Source organism: Lepisosteus oculatus, chromosome 5, assembly GCF_040954835.1.
Source record: "Lepisosteus oculatus isolate fLepOcu1 chromosome 5, fLepOcu1.hap2, whole genome shotgun sequence".
NCBI lineage: Eukaryota > Metazoa > Chordata > Actinopteri > Semionotiformes > Lepisosteidae > Lepisosteus > Lepisosteus oculatus.
In genome coordinates, this window is record NC_090700.1 from 36,002,763 (window position 1) to 36,020,627 (window position 17,865).

The following is a 17,865-nucleotide window of genomic DNA, read 5'->3' on the forward strand; positions in this document are numbered from 1 at the left end:
ACTGTGAAGGCAGCTGTTACAAGAGGGCACGTCTAAAGATAACTGGGCTGAGGCAAACCAACTGCGTGTCAAGACCACAAGAAAACATAGGGCCACAGCAGAGGCGACCAAGCTCGACGTCTGTGCAAGCCATCGTGAACACAGACAGTGACCACACTGAACCAATAGAGGATCTCCTGAAGAGCCCACGTCACTTTTCAAGCACCTTGTGCAGGAAATGGCATACCTGCTACCAACTCCACATTTTCTAAAAGAAGAATGAGTAGAAAAGCAACTCTCGCAGTCTGGCACGTTCGGACTTACACATCATTGAACTCCTCCAGGCTCGTTGCAGGAGTGAAAACATCCAGGAGCCCAATCACCTGAAAGACAGAGAGACACAGTAAGATCTCGAGTACAGCACATAGTGCACCAAGATCTAAAGTGTAGAAGGTCAAGCAATTTTGGATTAATAGAAAACTTCCAGCCAAGTACATTGTTTCTGCACATGGACTATAAACAACAAACACTGTATACTACACTTTTTCCTTCTGTACAGGAGAGACGTGCAGTAAAGAAACAAGTTATCCAAATTCAAATGCAAGAAAATGCAAGCACTGAATTGTTAGCTGAAGCAGAAAGCATAGTTTAATTTAATTTCTCCAGGGTACTGCTTTCCTGAAAGGTGAATTAATGCTTTTTCGTACAATGGCATCTTCTGCTCTACTACATTTTAAATTGCACTGCTGGTCAAAAGAAAATGTCTTATCAGTCCTGACGCTGGTGTTTCTGCATGGAATTAAAAGGAAACAGTGCCAGAAGTCTGACATTTTTCAGGAGTTCCCTGAAAAACAGACAGAGACACTTAAGAGAAACAAAGAATCTGACAGAAATGTAAGTGGGGTACCTTTCAGAAACCACCACTTAATGCGGTTATTCTTTGTCCTGTGTGAATCAGGCTTTATGAGACCACGTGTTATCTTTATAGTGGTTTGCAGGCTTGACATAACTACAAGACCTCAGTGTGTGGTCTTGGTCCAATGCTGTTCTAAGTAGGTTCTTCCTCCAACTGTATTTCACTAAGCAGGACAGAAAATCTGGGTTAAGCCCTCTAAAACACTATGCCAACAAACTTGTAAACCCAATGTGGACAAGCACTTAAGTAACTTAATTTTAGGAAACATTACAGCACTGTTTAAAGGCACTTCTCTCTAAAACAAAAGTTACAAACAAGAGTTGGTTATATGAGCCTTCTTGCTTATCTGCTTACTGTTTGCTTATGGATTTGTAGATTTCACACTGCCATTTAAAGGATCCATGGCTATCAACATGCAAGTGAACAGTTTACTCAAGACCCCCACAACCCTTTGTGTAAAGAAATTCCCCATTACTTGTTTTCCTTCAAACAAAAGTAGAAAATAAAAGTTGAACAATGAGCACTTACTAAATTTTAAACTATTCTTTACTGTGCAGAATCCTTCAAAGCAAGACACTTCATGAGACACACAATTTGGAGACTGTAACTGCCTTGCAACAATTACTCTAATTACCAGAAAAGTTTATAAGCTGATGACTTGCGTTTATCGATAACCGAAACTCTCAGTATTTATTAAACCTCCTCACGTAAACTGTTCCAAAACAAGCAAAGGATCATGATACACACTCTTAAATCTCTGAAGAATCTCTGTAACACTTCTAAACGCTTGGTGAACATGACCTTTTGTGTTCGCATATTTCTTAATGCTCAGAAGAAAGGGAAATTAGCTCAACTTGTGGCTTCTGAACATCCTTTAATTTCAGATGCGTAGGTGGGCATTCTTGAAGGCAATTTGTTTTAATTACTTGACAGAGGGCACAACTGAATGATATATAATTTGAAACTTTAGCAACTCAACTGGGCATGGATCTTCAGAAGGCATTTTCTTTGTTTTCAGGTTGTGGTGTCCTGTTTCAAGACCTCTCTTCTCAAAATTGTAAAAAAATTAAGAGCTTTTTAGGCAAAACAAATTACACAGCCTGGCAACGGGATTAAACAAACTAAAATAAATTCAATACAAAGGCCCACTATTTTGAGAGTTGTTTAAATAAATGATGTTTGGGATAAAGACTGCCTTCAATGTGTACTTATTTGCTAGTGTCCAAACATCTGCATTGCTATTGAATCTCTGGCTCCAGCTCAACGTAGGGTGTTTGACAACAAGAAATGCAATGCTGAGAGTGGCTGACACAGCACTCCATAAAGCCTTCCTCTTCTGCTCCAGACAGCTCAGTCTTGCATTGGGGCGATAAACATCTATCAGTTGTGCTGTTGTACGTTAAGCAGCCGTCAAGCCTGCTCGTGACTCAACAACAACATTCGGTTTCGCAGCGCTGTCACTGTTCAAAGACGAGCTTTCAGGTGTGCAGGAGGCACCCTATTTTCAACACTACCTTAACAAAAAACAAAAGATTTTTCTAGACCACGAGTGTAATATAAAAGCGTGAAATAAAATAATTTTTTTAGGTATTTTTAACAATTATTTTGCAGACTAAACTGAACAGCGTTCAAGGTTTCTCAAGTTTTCATTTATTTTTTTACAAGTTGATAAAGCAAAAAAGCATATATACCGGTAGACGAATAAAAAAGACTTATAAGATGCTTGTTATTCAAAGTGGCTTAGACACGAGTCAATGGCTGCGGCTGTAGATACAATCACAATAAGGAGGCCGCAGGAAGCTTGTTGCTCTTTACAAGTTCACATTTTCAGTCAGTGGCAGAGTCAAAGCTTCAATCAGGTTTACAGCCTTTGACCCCTGTATCCCATCAGCCTCAGGCAGCACAGCTCTCCAGTTTTCAAGACCTGACGAGTACGCAAAATCCTCTAAGGCACTGGCAAAGTCCAGCGGACTTCTTCAGAATCAAAAGTGAAACACAAACCAGAGAACACAAGAGTGAACAATGTGAAAAGTGCACTTAAAACTAAAACAGGAGGTGCGTCTTTACATAAAGGGCTGTGGGAGTCTGGAACAAGCGACGCAGGCAATGTTGACGGGGATACTCTAGCTTCCTACTAGAAACAACTGGGTGGTTGGATTCTGCTCACTGGAATGGCCGAATGGCCTCCTCTAGTATGTAACCTGTCTGGTGTTCGGGAGAGGGGTGTTGGCAGGTGACCGGCACCGAGCTGCCCGGGGGGTTCTCCTCGAGCAGGACTCACGTTCTCGTGCTTCATGTGCTTGAGCAGCCGCAACTCCCGGTATGTCCTCTTGGCGTGAATGATGGACTGGAAAGGCCTGGACAGCTTCTTCACGGCCACCCGCAGGCCCGACTTCACATCGACGGCTGAGCTGCAGGGAAAAGGAAGGCACACCGACAACGTTATGTCATGATCAGAGAGAGGACCTCGCAGCTCTGCGTGCCGCGTTCTGAATCCCTTCCATTTCCCCAAGGGGCTCTTCTTCCTGTATTCACTACAGAGCAGCAGCACGGTCTTCAATTACAACGGACGCACTGGGTGGACTTCCCACAACGGGTCAATTCTTCTTGTCAGGAGCCATCAGAAATTTCTCCTGACATGAGACCGAGAAGCAGAAACATTTATTCCACTTCAATTGCCAAATTCCAGTAAACCGCTTTCCTAAAAATAGGCATCTCCCTAAAGACAAAGAATCTTTCTTGTAAGAATCCCTGCGTGCGCTTTTTTGGCCTTTCAAATACATTCAGTTGCACAACTTCAGCACAAACTGTTCCTGTCCTGACAAAAATAACATATTAAAAAAAAAAAAGGCGAAAGGCAAAGCTGTTCTGAAGTTTCCATAGCAGCCTGGCTGGTTTGTCATGGTAGGGTTTGAGCTCCGGCGACGGACAGGCTGGGGGAGGCTGGGAGAAAAACGCGGACCCCACAGCACCAAATCTGGGGCACAGTCTCCCGCAAGAAACACAGACCCAAACGCGTGCTCCTCACCAACTTTCACACAGGGCTGTACAACTGGAAAACAGAATCCCAGTACACTTCAATAAAAATCAGCCACAGCATGCAAGTGTCACGGGCCTCCTGTTTACACAAAGACGTCTCTTACTCAGACCTGGGTGCAGCAACAGACCACTGCAGGAGAGTGAGACACATTGGGAACAATCTGCTCAGCACAGGTTTTACAAAGGACAAAGTGGTGTGACGGCCCACACCCCATTTTTCCACTTGGCCTTGAAAGGTCATGATAAAATCTTGAATGCCGTGACCCACGCAATGACATCTGCCAAGATACTGAAAGCAGAGAGAAAGCTGCAAGGCAGGTAATGACAAAAAGGTTAAAATCCATGACCATATGCTTTCAACAATATACATTACTGACTGAAATTTAAGGTGGCCTTGTATTTTAGGGGCATTTCCAAAAAGGAAAAGTTCATAAAATAAAAAATATACATACAGTAAACAAAAGCATTTTTGTTACCGTAATAGTTTCAGCCTGGAATGTGGGAGACTCTCTTGGCAGCGACACCTCAGGTGAGCTTGACCACCTGATACCGCAACAGGGTCAAAGGTCGCAGTGGGTGAACCCAGGAGGATTGACGATGCGACCTTTGGCTGTCTCATGGATGGGCGTTTGGTAAATACACCAGAAGGCACGTTTGCCAACAAGCAGTCTCGTCCCAGGTTGGAAGCCTCCTCAATGTGGAAAAACGACTAAGTCTTATAAGAAGTCAGCTGTCACGACTAGCAAAGAGTTGTGGAGCCAAATACACCCATCTCTCGATTCACATACGCAATTCGCTCCTCGAAAACAGTTGCTAACATGAAATATTGGAAAGCGTCTATTTCCACGACTTTTCCTGTCGAAACGTATGATTTGTTCCTGACGTCTAGAACATAATCCATAGCCGTTAACTGCCAAGGCAAGAACACTATTGCTTGTGATGATTCCTGTATTCCCCCTAGTACAGACAGATAAAGTGTGCAAGCACTGCTGGAACACAGACACAGCGAGGAAGCGTTTTGCTGGATGTCCTGCTGGGAGAATGGCATCCTGGTTCAGCTATAAAGGACATGTCTTTGCTGTAACAGAAATTGCTCCAAGTGTGAAAAACAGATATAGAAATGTGTACAGTTGTCGCTGTACCAAAACAGGTGAACCGGGCGTTAGTAAATCAAGGGCTGGCTGAGGAAATGGGACAAGTGGTATGCGTCAGATCTTACCCCAAACACCACAGAAAGAAGCAGACACAGACTTCAGCTAATCCTTTAAATGTTCCGCTGTTGCTCGCCATTTCAAAATGAGAGAGAGGGGGGCTGGACTCTGGTTGCCACTGCCGTATTCGTCTGGGGCACGAGAACTTTATTTTCGCAGTTTCTGAGTGGAGAACCTGGAGGTGCTTCTCTCAGTGATACAACACGATTCTCCACACCCTGGAAGGCAGTGCACTGTGCCCTGTTGCTCCAACGACATGGAATGATCTGCCAGCCCTTATCAGATATTACAAGTCAGTCAGCACTTTCAAATCCTGTCTTAACGGTCAACATTCATTTATGTACAGCCTCTGTCAGATTTCTTGTTTCCAGTCCATTGAGATGTCACGAAAGGTGAGATATAAAAAATTATCTTACATAAAAGTTATACTTTCAAACCTCTTCTGTTTACAAGCGCATTCTATGACGTTTCTGACAAGCACACATCACAATGACGTGCAAATAACTTCTGGGCTGTGTACTTACCGATTCTCTGTTTAATCTATTCCCATCGCTTCATGATCATTTAATTGAACAGGAAATTAAAACTCTAAAGAAATAAACCTTGTGTCCCTGCTGATCCTGGCTCCAATGGGTTATTAACAGTGTTGCTTTGCTGCGGTGCCATAATCCAAGCAGGTAAACAGATCCAGGCAGGCAAACAGATGCGCTCACACCACAAAGACCTGTCACACCAGAGTGAGCGATCCTGACACAGACAATACACGCACCGGGCAAAGTATCAGGAACCTGCAGCAAATAATCTTAACTACAGATGTGCTGTGCCTCTGCACAGGCCAACAAGGTGAGAGGAGTTTGTGACTAAAACGGCCATCTCCTAAGAAAGTCAGAAGAAGACGCACACAAGATGGACTTCCCACAGAGCCCTGAAGTACAACAGCGTTACAGAGGGTTTTATAGTCCTGGACAAAATTTCCCATTGGCCCTTACCAATCATGGCCTCCTAATAATCCCCATCTATGAACTGGCTTCATTACTCTGTTCTCCTCCCCACTGATAGCTGATGTGTGGTGAGCGTACTGGTGCACTATGGCTGCCGTCGCATCATGTACGTGGATGTAGTGGTGGAGGGGAATCACCATTACCTGTAAAGCACTTTGAGTGGAGTGTCCAGAAAAGCACTATATAAGTGTAAGCTGGGGGTCCTAACAGTCTGGCCTGTCAGTCCGTATATGCAACACAAACACCAAGCACATGAGAGGAGATACAAACCCTGCAGCACCTGGCAGTTTGCCAAGCCTGACACACTCCCGCAAGGGGTTCAAGCTGTAATGAGCTCAGCCAGTGTTGCTTAACTCCTTCAGACCCAGCACTCCAGTCATGATGACTGCATGCAACTCTGCAACTGATCCCTGAACCCAGCTCCCAGCCAGACAAAAGAACAAGTGAAATGAGTTCATATCCAAGTGCACCAGCTCTCATTAACTTCTCTGGCTCTCCCGATGAACAGCCAGATCTCATCTCAGCAACAAAAGTAACGGTTGCCACATGCAAAGTCAAAAGGCCAGCTGGTGTTCTTTTTTTAGGGAACGTTCTTTTTAGGCTGCCATTTGTTTCCATGAATGAGTGCAAAGCGATGCTCCCAAATCACAAGGCTCCCAATTCCAAGCTACAAAAGGTGACAGAAAGTGTATTCTAAAAACTGCCTGTGGGGGATAAGGAGCAACTGAAGGAGGGCTACTTGTCCTGCTAGGTGTCGTCATCTTTAGAGCTCCATGCATTCTGATTTGTTACCTACACACAGCTCTCTGGCACAAGCAACCGATACAGAAGGAGCTGTACACGGAGAGCTACAACAATCAGTATTTAAGTTCCAGTTATCCTGGCTGAACAAATTCTGCTGATTCCATTATTCTAAAGGCAATAACATCATGAATTGTGTGTTCTGACTTTGAAATTTGCTTGTAAAAATCCTAACGTGTGGAAAGACAACAATAATAAATAATAATAATAATAATAATAATAATAATAATAATAATAATAATTGCTTACACTTACATAGCGCTTTTCTGGACACTCCACTCAAAGCGCTTTACAGGTAACGGGGACTCCCCTCCACCACCAATGTGCAGCCCCACCTGGATGATGCGACGGCACCCATAGTGCGCCAGGAAGCTCACCACACACCAGCTATCAGTGGGGAGGAGAGCAGAGTAATGTAGCCGATTCATAGAGGGGGATTATTAGGAGGCCATGATTGGTAAGGGCCAATGGGAAATGTGGCCATGACACAGGGGTTACACCCCTACTCTTTTCGAGAAACGCCCTGGGATTTTTAATGACCACAGAGAGTCAGGACATCAGTTTTACGTCTCATCCAAAGGAGAGAGCCCATTTACAGTATAGTGTCCCCGTCACTATACTGGGGCATTAGGACCCACACAGAGTTTTAATCCCACTAAAACCTCTTCCAGCAGCAACCTTAGTTTTTCCCAGGAGGTCTCCCATCCATGTACTGACCAGGCTCACACCTGCTTAGCTTCAGTGGGTTGCCAGTTGTGAGTTGCAGTGATATGGATGCTGGCATAAAATTGTAAAATTGTACTCATTTTCTTTTAGATGTGAACCTAACTTCAGTTACTAGAAATCAGAAGCTGGCTTTTTCCTTTCCTGTGGCTGTCGTCTTTTGCACTTAACAGCCACTGAACGCCAAGCTTGGAAGGCTGAATTAAAATGATATGCAAGCAGTATTCAGGAAGATCCCTACCAGCTAAATGGTGGTAAAAAAAAAAATCTGCAGAAAAATATTTCCTCAGCAGAAAAAAAAAGATCATATTCAGCACACTTGCACAATGGAACTTTTTTAGAGGCTATTTAACTGCAGAGACTGAAGTTCTGCTTTCTCTTTATTTCGTTCCACCTCGCCAACCTCATAAACAAGTACCATAAATCTCTGCCTCAATCCCAGTTTTCATTTTCATCGGCTTCCTCTTCAGTTAGAAACGATAAGCAGCGAGGAAACCGAAACGTCCATAACTTTTTTCCCCAAACTTACAAAACCCAAAAATACCAACTGAAGGCTTAAAACTGACATTGAATTGAGCAGTGCGTGAGCTGCAGCATATTTGCCACACCCAAACCCAGCAGCCTAAGATTATGAAATCCTGAAAATTCCAATATTAGTCACCTATAGCAGGAACTACATGAGGAATTAACCTTTGGACTCTATTATCTGTGCTCAGCGACTCTCTGGCTCTGAAGCGTACAGAGTACTTTTCTCAATATCTTGTTATAGAGGGCAGAGTTGGATACAAACATCTGGAAAACAAAACACGCCGTTCTTTTAACTTTGTATTTGTTTTCTGGAGACTTTCTTAGAGACGGGACATTGCTCTTCAAAGCATATTAGGGTGAGGTTTTCTACATCAAGCTAGCTCAGAGCTCAGATTTCTGCAGAACATATCGAAGATGAACACAAGATTTTTCAGAGACACACACCGAAACAGAAAAAGACTTAAAAGAGAGCTATTGGCTAAAGAATGTTCCTGGAAGGAGCCTGTGTCTGCACATGCACCTGCACAGTGGATCAGCCTCACCTGGAATTTGCGGGAGAGTTTCTGCAGCCAATCACCTGGAACTGGTGTCGAGTCACAAGAGGCCTCCAGTTTAGCTCACTGTCATCGCTGTGCAAAAGCAATCAATCTTGGTCTAAACTCCCCTTCGCAGGAAACGAGGAATATTTCGAGAAAGTCTACTTGCTTGCTCCAGAGGCACCAACAAGTTTGTCGACAAAAGCACTGAAGGCGTCCCAGGAAAAGCTTGTCCGAATGCAAATGGAGTGGATGTTACAGTCAAATGACTGCAATTACCAAGTTCCATTTCCTGTCACCACAAACCAGTTGGGCATCACCAAGCTCTATCTACTTCCGTGTTGCACAGCAGAATATGGCTTTAAAACATAATAACAATAACAACAACATCACTGTATTAACCCTATACAATTTCTTGCATTAGGAAGTTGTCTTTTCGCATACCCCAGCTTGCTCTCCATGAGACACACAGACACACAGATAGAGAGAGAGCCTGGGGTCAGAGCGCAGGGTCTGCCATTGTACAGCGCCCCTGGAGCAGTTGGAGTTAAGGGCCTTGCTCAGGGGCCCAATAGAGTAGGATTCCTCTGCTGGCTGTGGGATTTGAACCGGCAACCTTCCAGCCACAGGCACAGATCCTTAGCCACAGAGCCACCGGTCCACCCCCACATGAACTGTTCTTGAAACAGTGAAAGCTGTGCGTTAATTAGCACTTAACATCCCTGCATGGCTAGACAGTGTAGCAACATCCCTTGCTACACTGTCTACCAAACACAACAGTATTGGTATCCTGTCCCGATACAATGTTCCACACTTAGTTTGTATTTGCAGTGAATCACTGTTTGGCGAGCTGTACTTGCTTCACGATGATCGGGTCAAGTGAACAAGACGAGACAAATACGATGCTGATCAAGTGAACTAATCCACTGCAGGGTGCCAGGGTCTGCTACTGTAGATATCTAAGTGTTCCGGCAAAACCTTTGAAATTCTGTATGTTTGACATACCGGGCGGTAATCATGCCCCACCTTGAGAACATTCATGGTTACAGGGCAACAGGAAGAGCCTGCTAAAAAAAGGGCAGAGCACTCACTGTTGGCTCCCATTATTACAAACAAGTAAAAAAACACAAAACATTCTTGATGGCATGCCAAACAAGCAGCTTGATTCCAGACTGCCAGGAGATCATAATTCTCTCGCTCCGGCATTGTTTCAAAAGGCCCAGTTTTTGCAGAGTGGGGCAGAAACTCTTAGTGGCCAAAGCAAGGCAGGAAGGACAAGGCCAGTAGTTCCTAAGCCAGAAAGAGCTGCAGAGATCACAGCAGTCCGAAACAATCTTCTGAAAACAGGCAACATTTCCAATGGCCCCTTGCTCTGAACAGTCTGCTCATAAACCCTTGCCTCACATCCTCAATGCCGCCTTCAGCAGCTCAAGTAGAAATTTAAAAGCTTAGGGTCTGAGCATGCATTAGATTCAAAACACCGACATTTCAAGAACAGACGATTCGCTGGAAAAACTCCCATCTCTGCACATCCCCAGAGCCCTGTGACATCAGGAACATTCCTGGAGGAACAGTTTGGATCACAGGGGCAGATGATCCGAGCCCATCTTTCCAACCACGAGGAGCTCCGCGCCTTCCAGGACAGGCTGCTGTTAAAAGTCCCAAAACGCCTTCCCGGGACATGACAAGCTGAAATCCTCTCCCGCTCTCAGAACACAAACTGAACCGCCTGGGCAAAAATAAACAGGCCCTTCCTTTCCCCACTCTTCATCTCCAGCCTTGTTTGTGTTTACATAGAATAACCTAATTTATGGAAAAACCAGGAAGGAAAACTTTGGGGAAAACACATTTAGTTTCAAACCTGACTGATCTATGCTTCAGATATTATGAGGTCCACAAAATCTGCTACGTGAAAGTACAATAACATTCATGCTCAGTGCCGAGAATGTATAGGTTTGAACATCCGAATTCTTTCAGGAGCTCTGAACTGCCCTCCCTCCAGAGGAGGCTCAGAGCTGAACCCTCTCCCAGGAGCACTACGATTGAGCTCCCCTGGCAAGACTTCATCAAGCTATGCTTGAGCAACGCTGTGCCAATACAAGCAATAAAACACTCCGCCTTCTAGAGAATGGAAGGATTTCATTTACAATCTCTCAGAACTCGGCAGCTAAAGGAAAACTTGATGGCGTTGGGGTGGGAAGGCAATGGGCTAATGCCCCAGGGCGTTAAAAACAAGGTTGCAAGTTTTCTTCTGTTCAAAAGTTTATTTATGAAATGCAACAGTTAAAAGTTGTTCCAACGTGTTTAAGAGCTCAAAACAATCACACAGCTCTAATTTATCCTACTATTAAATCAATTAAAGGTTCAATTGTCTAACAGCGCTCAGCTGGAACACAAACTGGCAGGCACGTGGGCCCTCTAGCACCAAAACTCGAAACCCATGGACTACGCTAATGATGAACAGTATTATATATAATCTGCATCATTCTCCCAAATGGCTTTATATGTCATGTGGGATGTGATCATATTTCTGTTTTATTTTTATTAAGGATTTTTTTTCTCCAAGGTGTCAAAAATGTAAACTGATAACTTGCTCAAATCTGTTTTTTTGGTACTGAGTAGCACAAACACTAATTCATAAAGAGGTGTTTAACAATTTTTCCATCAGCTATGCATCACCCTTGTAACCTTCAGAGCCTTGCATAACACAGGGCTTTCCTGCAGCATTTTATGATACCGATTATATGATACACCATTTTCTGTAAATCATGCAGCTTGTTCTTATATCCCATGTTTCTGACGACTTAACAGAAGGGCAGAAATAAGCATTCAGACCCTGTGTATTCAATCTGATTCACTACGACATCCAACTGCTTCATTCTAAAATGAATGGGTATTCACTAAACCTAGAAGAGGCATCATTACCGCAAAAGGATCATTTAACGAATTATTAAACTTAATGACAAAGATTAACGTGGCAGATGGGTTTCAATTTCACCTTGCCAAATGCACATGCTAAATCCTATACTAAAAAAAATGATGCATGGTTTCAGGAACAGTAAATCATGACTGAGTCAAATACACAGTGCTGCTTTTAATGCACTGACTGCTTATGTGAAATAAAGCATGACTAACCACGTTGCTTAGCAGTGCATTATGAAGGCAATTTTTTCTATGCACAATACAAATGAAGCTTTAATAGAAAGCAATTTAGTGGAAGCTACATGGTCACAAACACTGATATAATCAGGATCAGCCCCAAGGCCTGAGCATACTCAATTTATTAACAGAGATTGATAAAGCTGTATGATTTAAATGTTCTTTCATTTGTCTTCCAACACAAAACAGAAGGGAAAAGGATATACTATCAGAAAGCACTTTGCCTTCTTTGAGGCTTTATTTATCACATACAGTAACTGATTGATTGGCAGTAATAATGCATCAATAGGAACTAAATGGAATACCTCCAGATCAAGGAGCCCGTGCTCTGATATTTAGAGATTCTACTAGCATAACCATGCTACTAAGATCAATGGATTTGACAATAATAGGTTTGGTTTTAACATGGGGGGTAGGTTTGGTGATGGAAGAATATATAAGCTTTTTGCTGGATCGGATGTTAAAACAGGCATTGCCAAGAGAAACTAAAACATCCAACCCCTAAAAGTAACAAGCCCTCTCCTGCCCTGAACAGAAATGAACGTTGCCAACAAGTGTCTGCAGATCCCCAGATTACGTAAGCTTTCCAGTATGTGAAGATTCTCTTTCTGTTCCTTGCCCAGGAAATGAAGGAAGTGCTCAGAAAGCTGTGATCAGAGAGTGTGCACTTCCCCTTCAAAGGCAGAACACTCGTCTCCTTACAAACCTTCAAGGTACGTTCACAGCTCAGCTTTTTGACCATTCCAAAACGGCCACCCCAGTGCAGTTAATTATTCTCCCATTCAGTTCAATAGTTTTTCTTTCTGTGTTCAGCTGCCTCTATCGACTTCAGCATGACTTGCAAATCTGCAACTGTGTCAGCTGTGGATCTCCGTCACCGTCACCCCGACTGCCACACCCCTGAGTGGGATCCCACGTTACTGCGAGTTTCGCTGCAGCTCTCCAGCCCACCAGAAGCCTGCGTTTTCATTTCGCTGTTATTTTCAGGTACTGACAGTTCAGGAGCACAGAGGTCTCTTAGGCAGTTGTCAGCCTCTCTTGCACAATGCTCTGGCCATGGGTCACTCGAGAATGAAGAACTGAGCAGTTTGTCCTTTTTTTGTTAGGGGAAATGAGCAAGTATGGCAGAAATACAGCGGGAGGAAAACAGACCTAGACATCTGTGGCAGAAATAGCACGTGACTGAAAAAAAACACCAAACAATTGAATGCACAGCATCAGTCCCATGGAAAGCTTTTATGCTCCTGATTTCCACAAGCAGGTAGATGCCTTTCCCAGCTGGAGTGCTGCAACCTCACATTTTTGCAAAAAAAATGTCAAGGAAGTATCGCCAGTAACAGCTGCCTTTTGCAAAGGGCAAAAAATCAACTTAATTTGTTATTCTTTCCATATCTGATCTTTAAACTTCCTACTGTGGTGTAAAAATTGGTGAAAACAGAGCAAAAGTGTGTGTGTTGAGGGGACAGATGAAAGATTTTGCCTTGCAGAGAACGAAGAGCTCAGTACAGAAGTAGCTGTTACACAGATGTAGCCTATTACTTCCTTCCTGGGTGTCTTTTAGCATTCATTCAAATCCTTCTTTGAAACATCTCCAGTGGATGCTTGCTGGCCACAATACGCCCGCACCCTGCCGGACTGTCGTGCAGCACTGCCCAGGGGTGCCAGCCGCCCTCAGCCACGCTCTCTCAACGTCCAGTCAGGCTGGGCCTGCCGCTCGGCAAATGGTTTCCTGTAAACCTGTTACGCCATCAAAACGGATAAGCTCCAAATAAATGCAATTCGCTTCCACACACCTCCCGCACATAGCAGCACAGAATGTCACAAAGCCAGGTTTGTCCCCCACCCTCATTGGACACACAAAGCAACAAGTGAATTGTACTATTATTGGTACATGTGTTGACCCTCCTTAGGCCTGTTTAAGAAAAACAGGTGCAGTCGTGCTGCTTGGTACAGAAACTAGTTCTTTAATGTACCGTAAGCAATGGCCTTAAGCTACCAACTGCCTGGTTTTGAAATGACAGCAGGACTGGGGGGGGGGGGGGGGGGGGGGGGATTTCTTGCAAATCACATGAATCAAAGACTGCTCCTCTAGGGGTTCTCCTGACCCCAAGCACAGATTCTCCCACAGTGCTTTGAGACTTTCCTCGAACAAGCCCAGCTCTGCTTAACCTTGTGCGAAGGGCTGAGGCTAAAAAAACCTCAACGATAGCACCTGCTGTGAGCTCTCTGGTGGCACCAGCTGGGGTTCTCCGCTGCGTTGCTTCCACACACAGTGCCTGGCACGGGCTAGAAAACTCCCACGGTTCCACACAATATAGCCCTCGCATCCATCAGCACTGAAGCACGAGCTTCCTTGCTAGGAAAACCTGCAGCAGCTCAAACTACTATGCAACAGGAGCCTTACCAGTTTCTGTGCAGATATTGGCCATGTCCCTTCTTCAGCATTGCTTAAAACAGGGCAGAGTTCAAGCGACAGAAGATACACTTTTAGTCACTAGCTGAGATAAGGTCTTCACTGCAGCAGTTTAGGACTGCGTCCACTTTGACAGAGCCCAGGATCGGAACAAGGCTCTCTGCTGACGCAAGACAGCCTTTGAGAAAACGGAGACGAATGGAAGCGAAGACCACCAACAGGAATGCTGCTGGTTTTATTCTGCTACAGAAAAGGGACAGCTAAGTCATGTGAACAGCAGAAAGGACACAAGTGAGAAATAGGCCAGTCGGGTCCTCTGGCCCATATGGTGGTGCTTGGCTAACTGCACTAAGAATCTCATCCAGCAGTTTCTTGAAAGAAGCCAGAGTATCGGCTTCACCCACGTGGCTGGGTAGCTTGTTCCACACCGCCACATTCCCACAAGCTTCACAAACATAAATCCTGCTCGGTCTCCTCAGGCTGCCACACAGCTGCTAACACTACCACGAGGAATGCGTGCACTCCTATTCTCTCACTTGCGTCAAGGCACACTTTGCATGTCATTGCAGCGGGACCCACAGCACACCGTCCTCTCAGTGAAGGCTGGGAACAGCAGGAGAGAGAAAGAATTCGAGGTGCCCCTTCTCACACACAAGCAAGGAGGTATGCGCGCCTCAGCTGGCAGATCCCTTTCCCGGGGAAACCAAAGATAAAACGATGCTTTCCATCACTCCACGGCAAACTAACTGGCGCGACATCTGCAATTCATTTCGGAAAGGAGACGAGGTCTTGCGCTGTACGTGACGCGCCGAGCAGTCAGCCGGATGGTTCCAACTAATCCTCCAGCCGGTGACTCATACCAGCAGGCAATTCCGAGGCGACTTCATTATGCAGTCTTACCTCAACCGACGACTGCTGCATACAATACGATCAGGCTACAGAAAATAAAAGCACATGGAGGCTCAGGAGAGGAAACACTGAAGAATGGAGAGGGACAAACGCTTGAAAATTCCTCAGGCATCTGTCAGGCTCTGAACTGTACGCGCACGCCGAGTCATAATATACAAGTCAAAGGCTATGTCGAGGTTTTGGTCATGTGTACACGGTCAATATGTCTTATGCAATGGCCGAGGTAAACCTCACAGTATAATTCAAAACATGGGCGGTGCGGTTGAGGAATTCGCGAACTTGACGTTTCATTCCCGGAGAGCGACGTTAACCCAGACTTAGGAAATGAGTTTCGACGCAGTAAAAAAAAAAAGAAGTTGATCGTGTTCCTTTGCCAAGAAAGATGATGAAACCGTCATGTCTACTTGAAAGTATTAGAAAAGGCACTGAACAGAACCAACGATGCGCAGTGTCACGATGTTTTTTTATAACAACACTGCCTTGAAGCCCCCTCTACATTATAAACCGATTACTCCTAATATGTTGCGTAAAAACATGAAACTACATTTGTGCACTTCAGTGAGAGGCGCATCCTGTTCTTGACAGAATCGCAATGCTAATACTGCTATCTGTAAACAACAGTCATTCTCAAGTGAATGAGAAGAAACCCCGTCGCGTTACTTTTCCAGCTGAGCTGATGCTTTCCGTTACCCAGCCCTGGGAAAGATATGAAAATATCTGGCAACAGAAAGCGGCCTGTCGCTGGGGGTCATGTGCGAGTCACATTTCAGCCCCCAACACGACACAGCTTATCACTCCCGGGTGGTTGGTTTTGTTTGTCCATGATAAAGCGTCTCTTCGGGTCAGTAGACGGGTGCAAATCGTTCTGTACTGAAAGATTAACTAGGGACTGCAACTGCAACAATAAATGACGGGGCTTCAACAAAAAGTCTCCAGAAAGCAATCGTGCTCAACTCAACGTTCTGCAATTGCACCACGACATACAAAGGGCTACTTCTGTCCTGCGCAACAAAATAAAAATAAAAACGATCCGACACAGATACAATCTAGTCAAAAGAAAATACTCCAGACAAGCCCCATTCAACCACTAGGGAGTTACAATTGAGAAACCCTATGCAAAACACTTAAGATTTGGCAGAACTGCAAAAGGCGCGTCAGTGCTTCCCGGAAACTGCATTTTTTTAAACAAAAAGTTTAACGAAACTGGGGATTTGAAGGAGAGCACAGGAAATTCACAACGGGTTATGAGAAAACTCTGACCAGGCGCAGGTTAAAATAAAAAGTGAGACGTGCGATTCACGGATCTCGTGTAAATAACACACGCCATTCAAAGGGATGGGGAGCAACACAGTTGCACACCGAGCCCCCAGAAACAACGGGCTGCGAAAAAAAAAAGTGCAGAAATCTTTCACTGGGTCAGGGTCCTGAACCTATTTTGCGTAACTCGCGAAACCACGATCTCTCCATGCAGAGAAGGGCCTGCCTGCCTGCCTGTGATTCGTTGCTTTGATTGAGCAAGAATGTACCATCAGGCCTGCAATAAGCGATGCCAAACATAACGCAATGAGTTGTGCAAATACACTACGCTTGAAACACATTAAAACGCAATAATAACACGAAGTGATAAAAGTAAGTAATTTACCACACTGATCCGTAAGCCCCAGAGCCGACTGGGCTAAGACTTTGGTACCGTTCCGGGACCTCCCATATCGTCTTGTTCAGCTCCTGTCGGTAGAAAGTGGGTCTTTCTTTCTGCGACATTCCTGCAGAACAGCCAGTCCCGCTGCACCACGCAGTCAATCAAGTTAACTTCTCCTTCCCCCACTTAAATCAAAAGATGTAAGTTGAAGTAAAAATCTAAAAAAAAAAACAACGTCAACCCAGGAATTAAAGGAGCGCACCGGGTTGAGCTCGAATATAAAGGACAAGCAAACAAAACTCTGGTTGCAAATGCAAATTTGAGCCCGCTGCAATGTTGAAACGATTTGCCCTCTACACTTTCTCTTTTTTTTTTCCCCCTTCAGTCCTCAAGTTTGAGTGGAGTAAAGACCCGTCCGCCGTGGGCTTTCTCTCAGTCTCCTCCTGCAGTGGCGCGCTCCCGTCACTACCCACAGCTCGGCCCAGACACGCAAGTCTCGCGTCTCGCGCGAGGAGGCCGAGCCGGCGTAGGGGTGCTCAAGATGAGGGCTTCACGCTTTGAAACAAACAAAAAAAAAAGCGAAAAACGTACTTAATCCCGGAATTTCCCCGCTACACAGAAAAAAAACAACGATGCTGATGTAGTTATTCGCTTTTGTTTTCGGTGCTTGTTTTAAGCTTCCAATTCTTTTTTAGGTACAGCCAAGTTTCCGACACGAATACCTTCCAGAAAGATCGAGTTGCCAGCCTCTCTCTGCTCGACTACATTTTCTGCGAGGTCAAAGCATGTAGTTTTGTCCTATTGTCATTACTATAGGAAAACAGAACGCGAGTACAAAAACTAAAATACCTTCAGATTTCCCCGTGCTTGTGGAAAATTAATCCATACGAATTTACTTTTGACTCATCGTATTGCACAGCATTGATTTAAAGTAGTGGAGAAACCGAAGCCGGGAGTCCACATTTGCTTGTTTTCCAGATCTATAAAAAGTGTGTTCCAGAACGATTACTA

The 17,865-nt window shown here is 44.6% G+C and overlaps 1 protein-coding gene across 2 annotated transcripts in view; it reads right to left on the bottom strand.

The window, feature by feature from the left end:
* Positions 1-17,559, bottom strand: part of LOC102698741 (mitogen-activated protein kinase 14A) — a 37,429-nt gene extending 19,870 nt beyond the window's left edge. Inside the window, exons 1-3 of one of the 2 annotated variants that reach the window (XM_006628425.3) lie at positions 16,858-17,559; positions 3,177-3,306; positions 304-362 (exon numbers count right to left, since the gene is read on the bottom strand). In XM_006628425.3, the coding sequence (XP_006628488.1) occupies positions 304-362; positions 3,177-3,306; positions 16,858-16,976 (308 nt within the window). In that variant the 5' untranslated portion in view covers positions 16,977-17,559. The remainder of the gene's footprint in view (positions 1-303; positions 363-3,176; positions 3,307-16,857) is intronic. The other variant, XM_006628424.3, reaches the window with a different exon arrangement.
* Between the last annotated feature and the right edge of the window lie 306 nt (positions 17,560-17,865).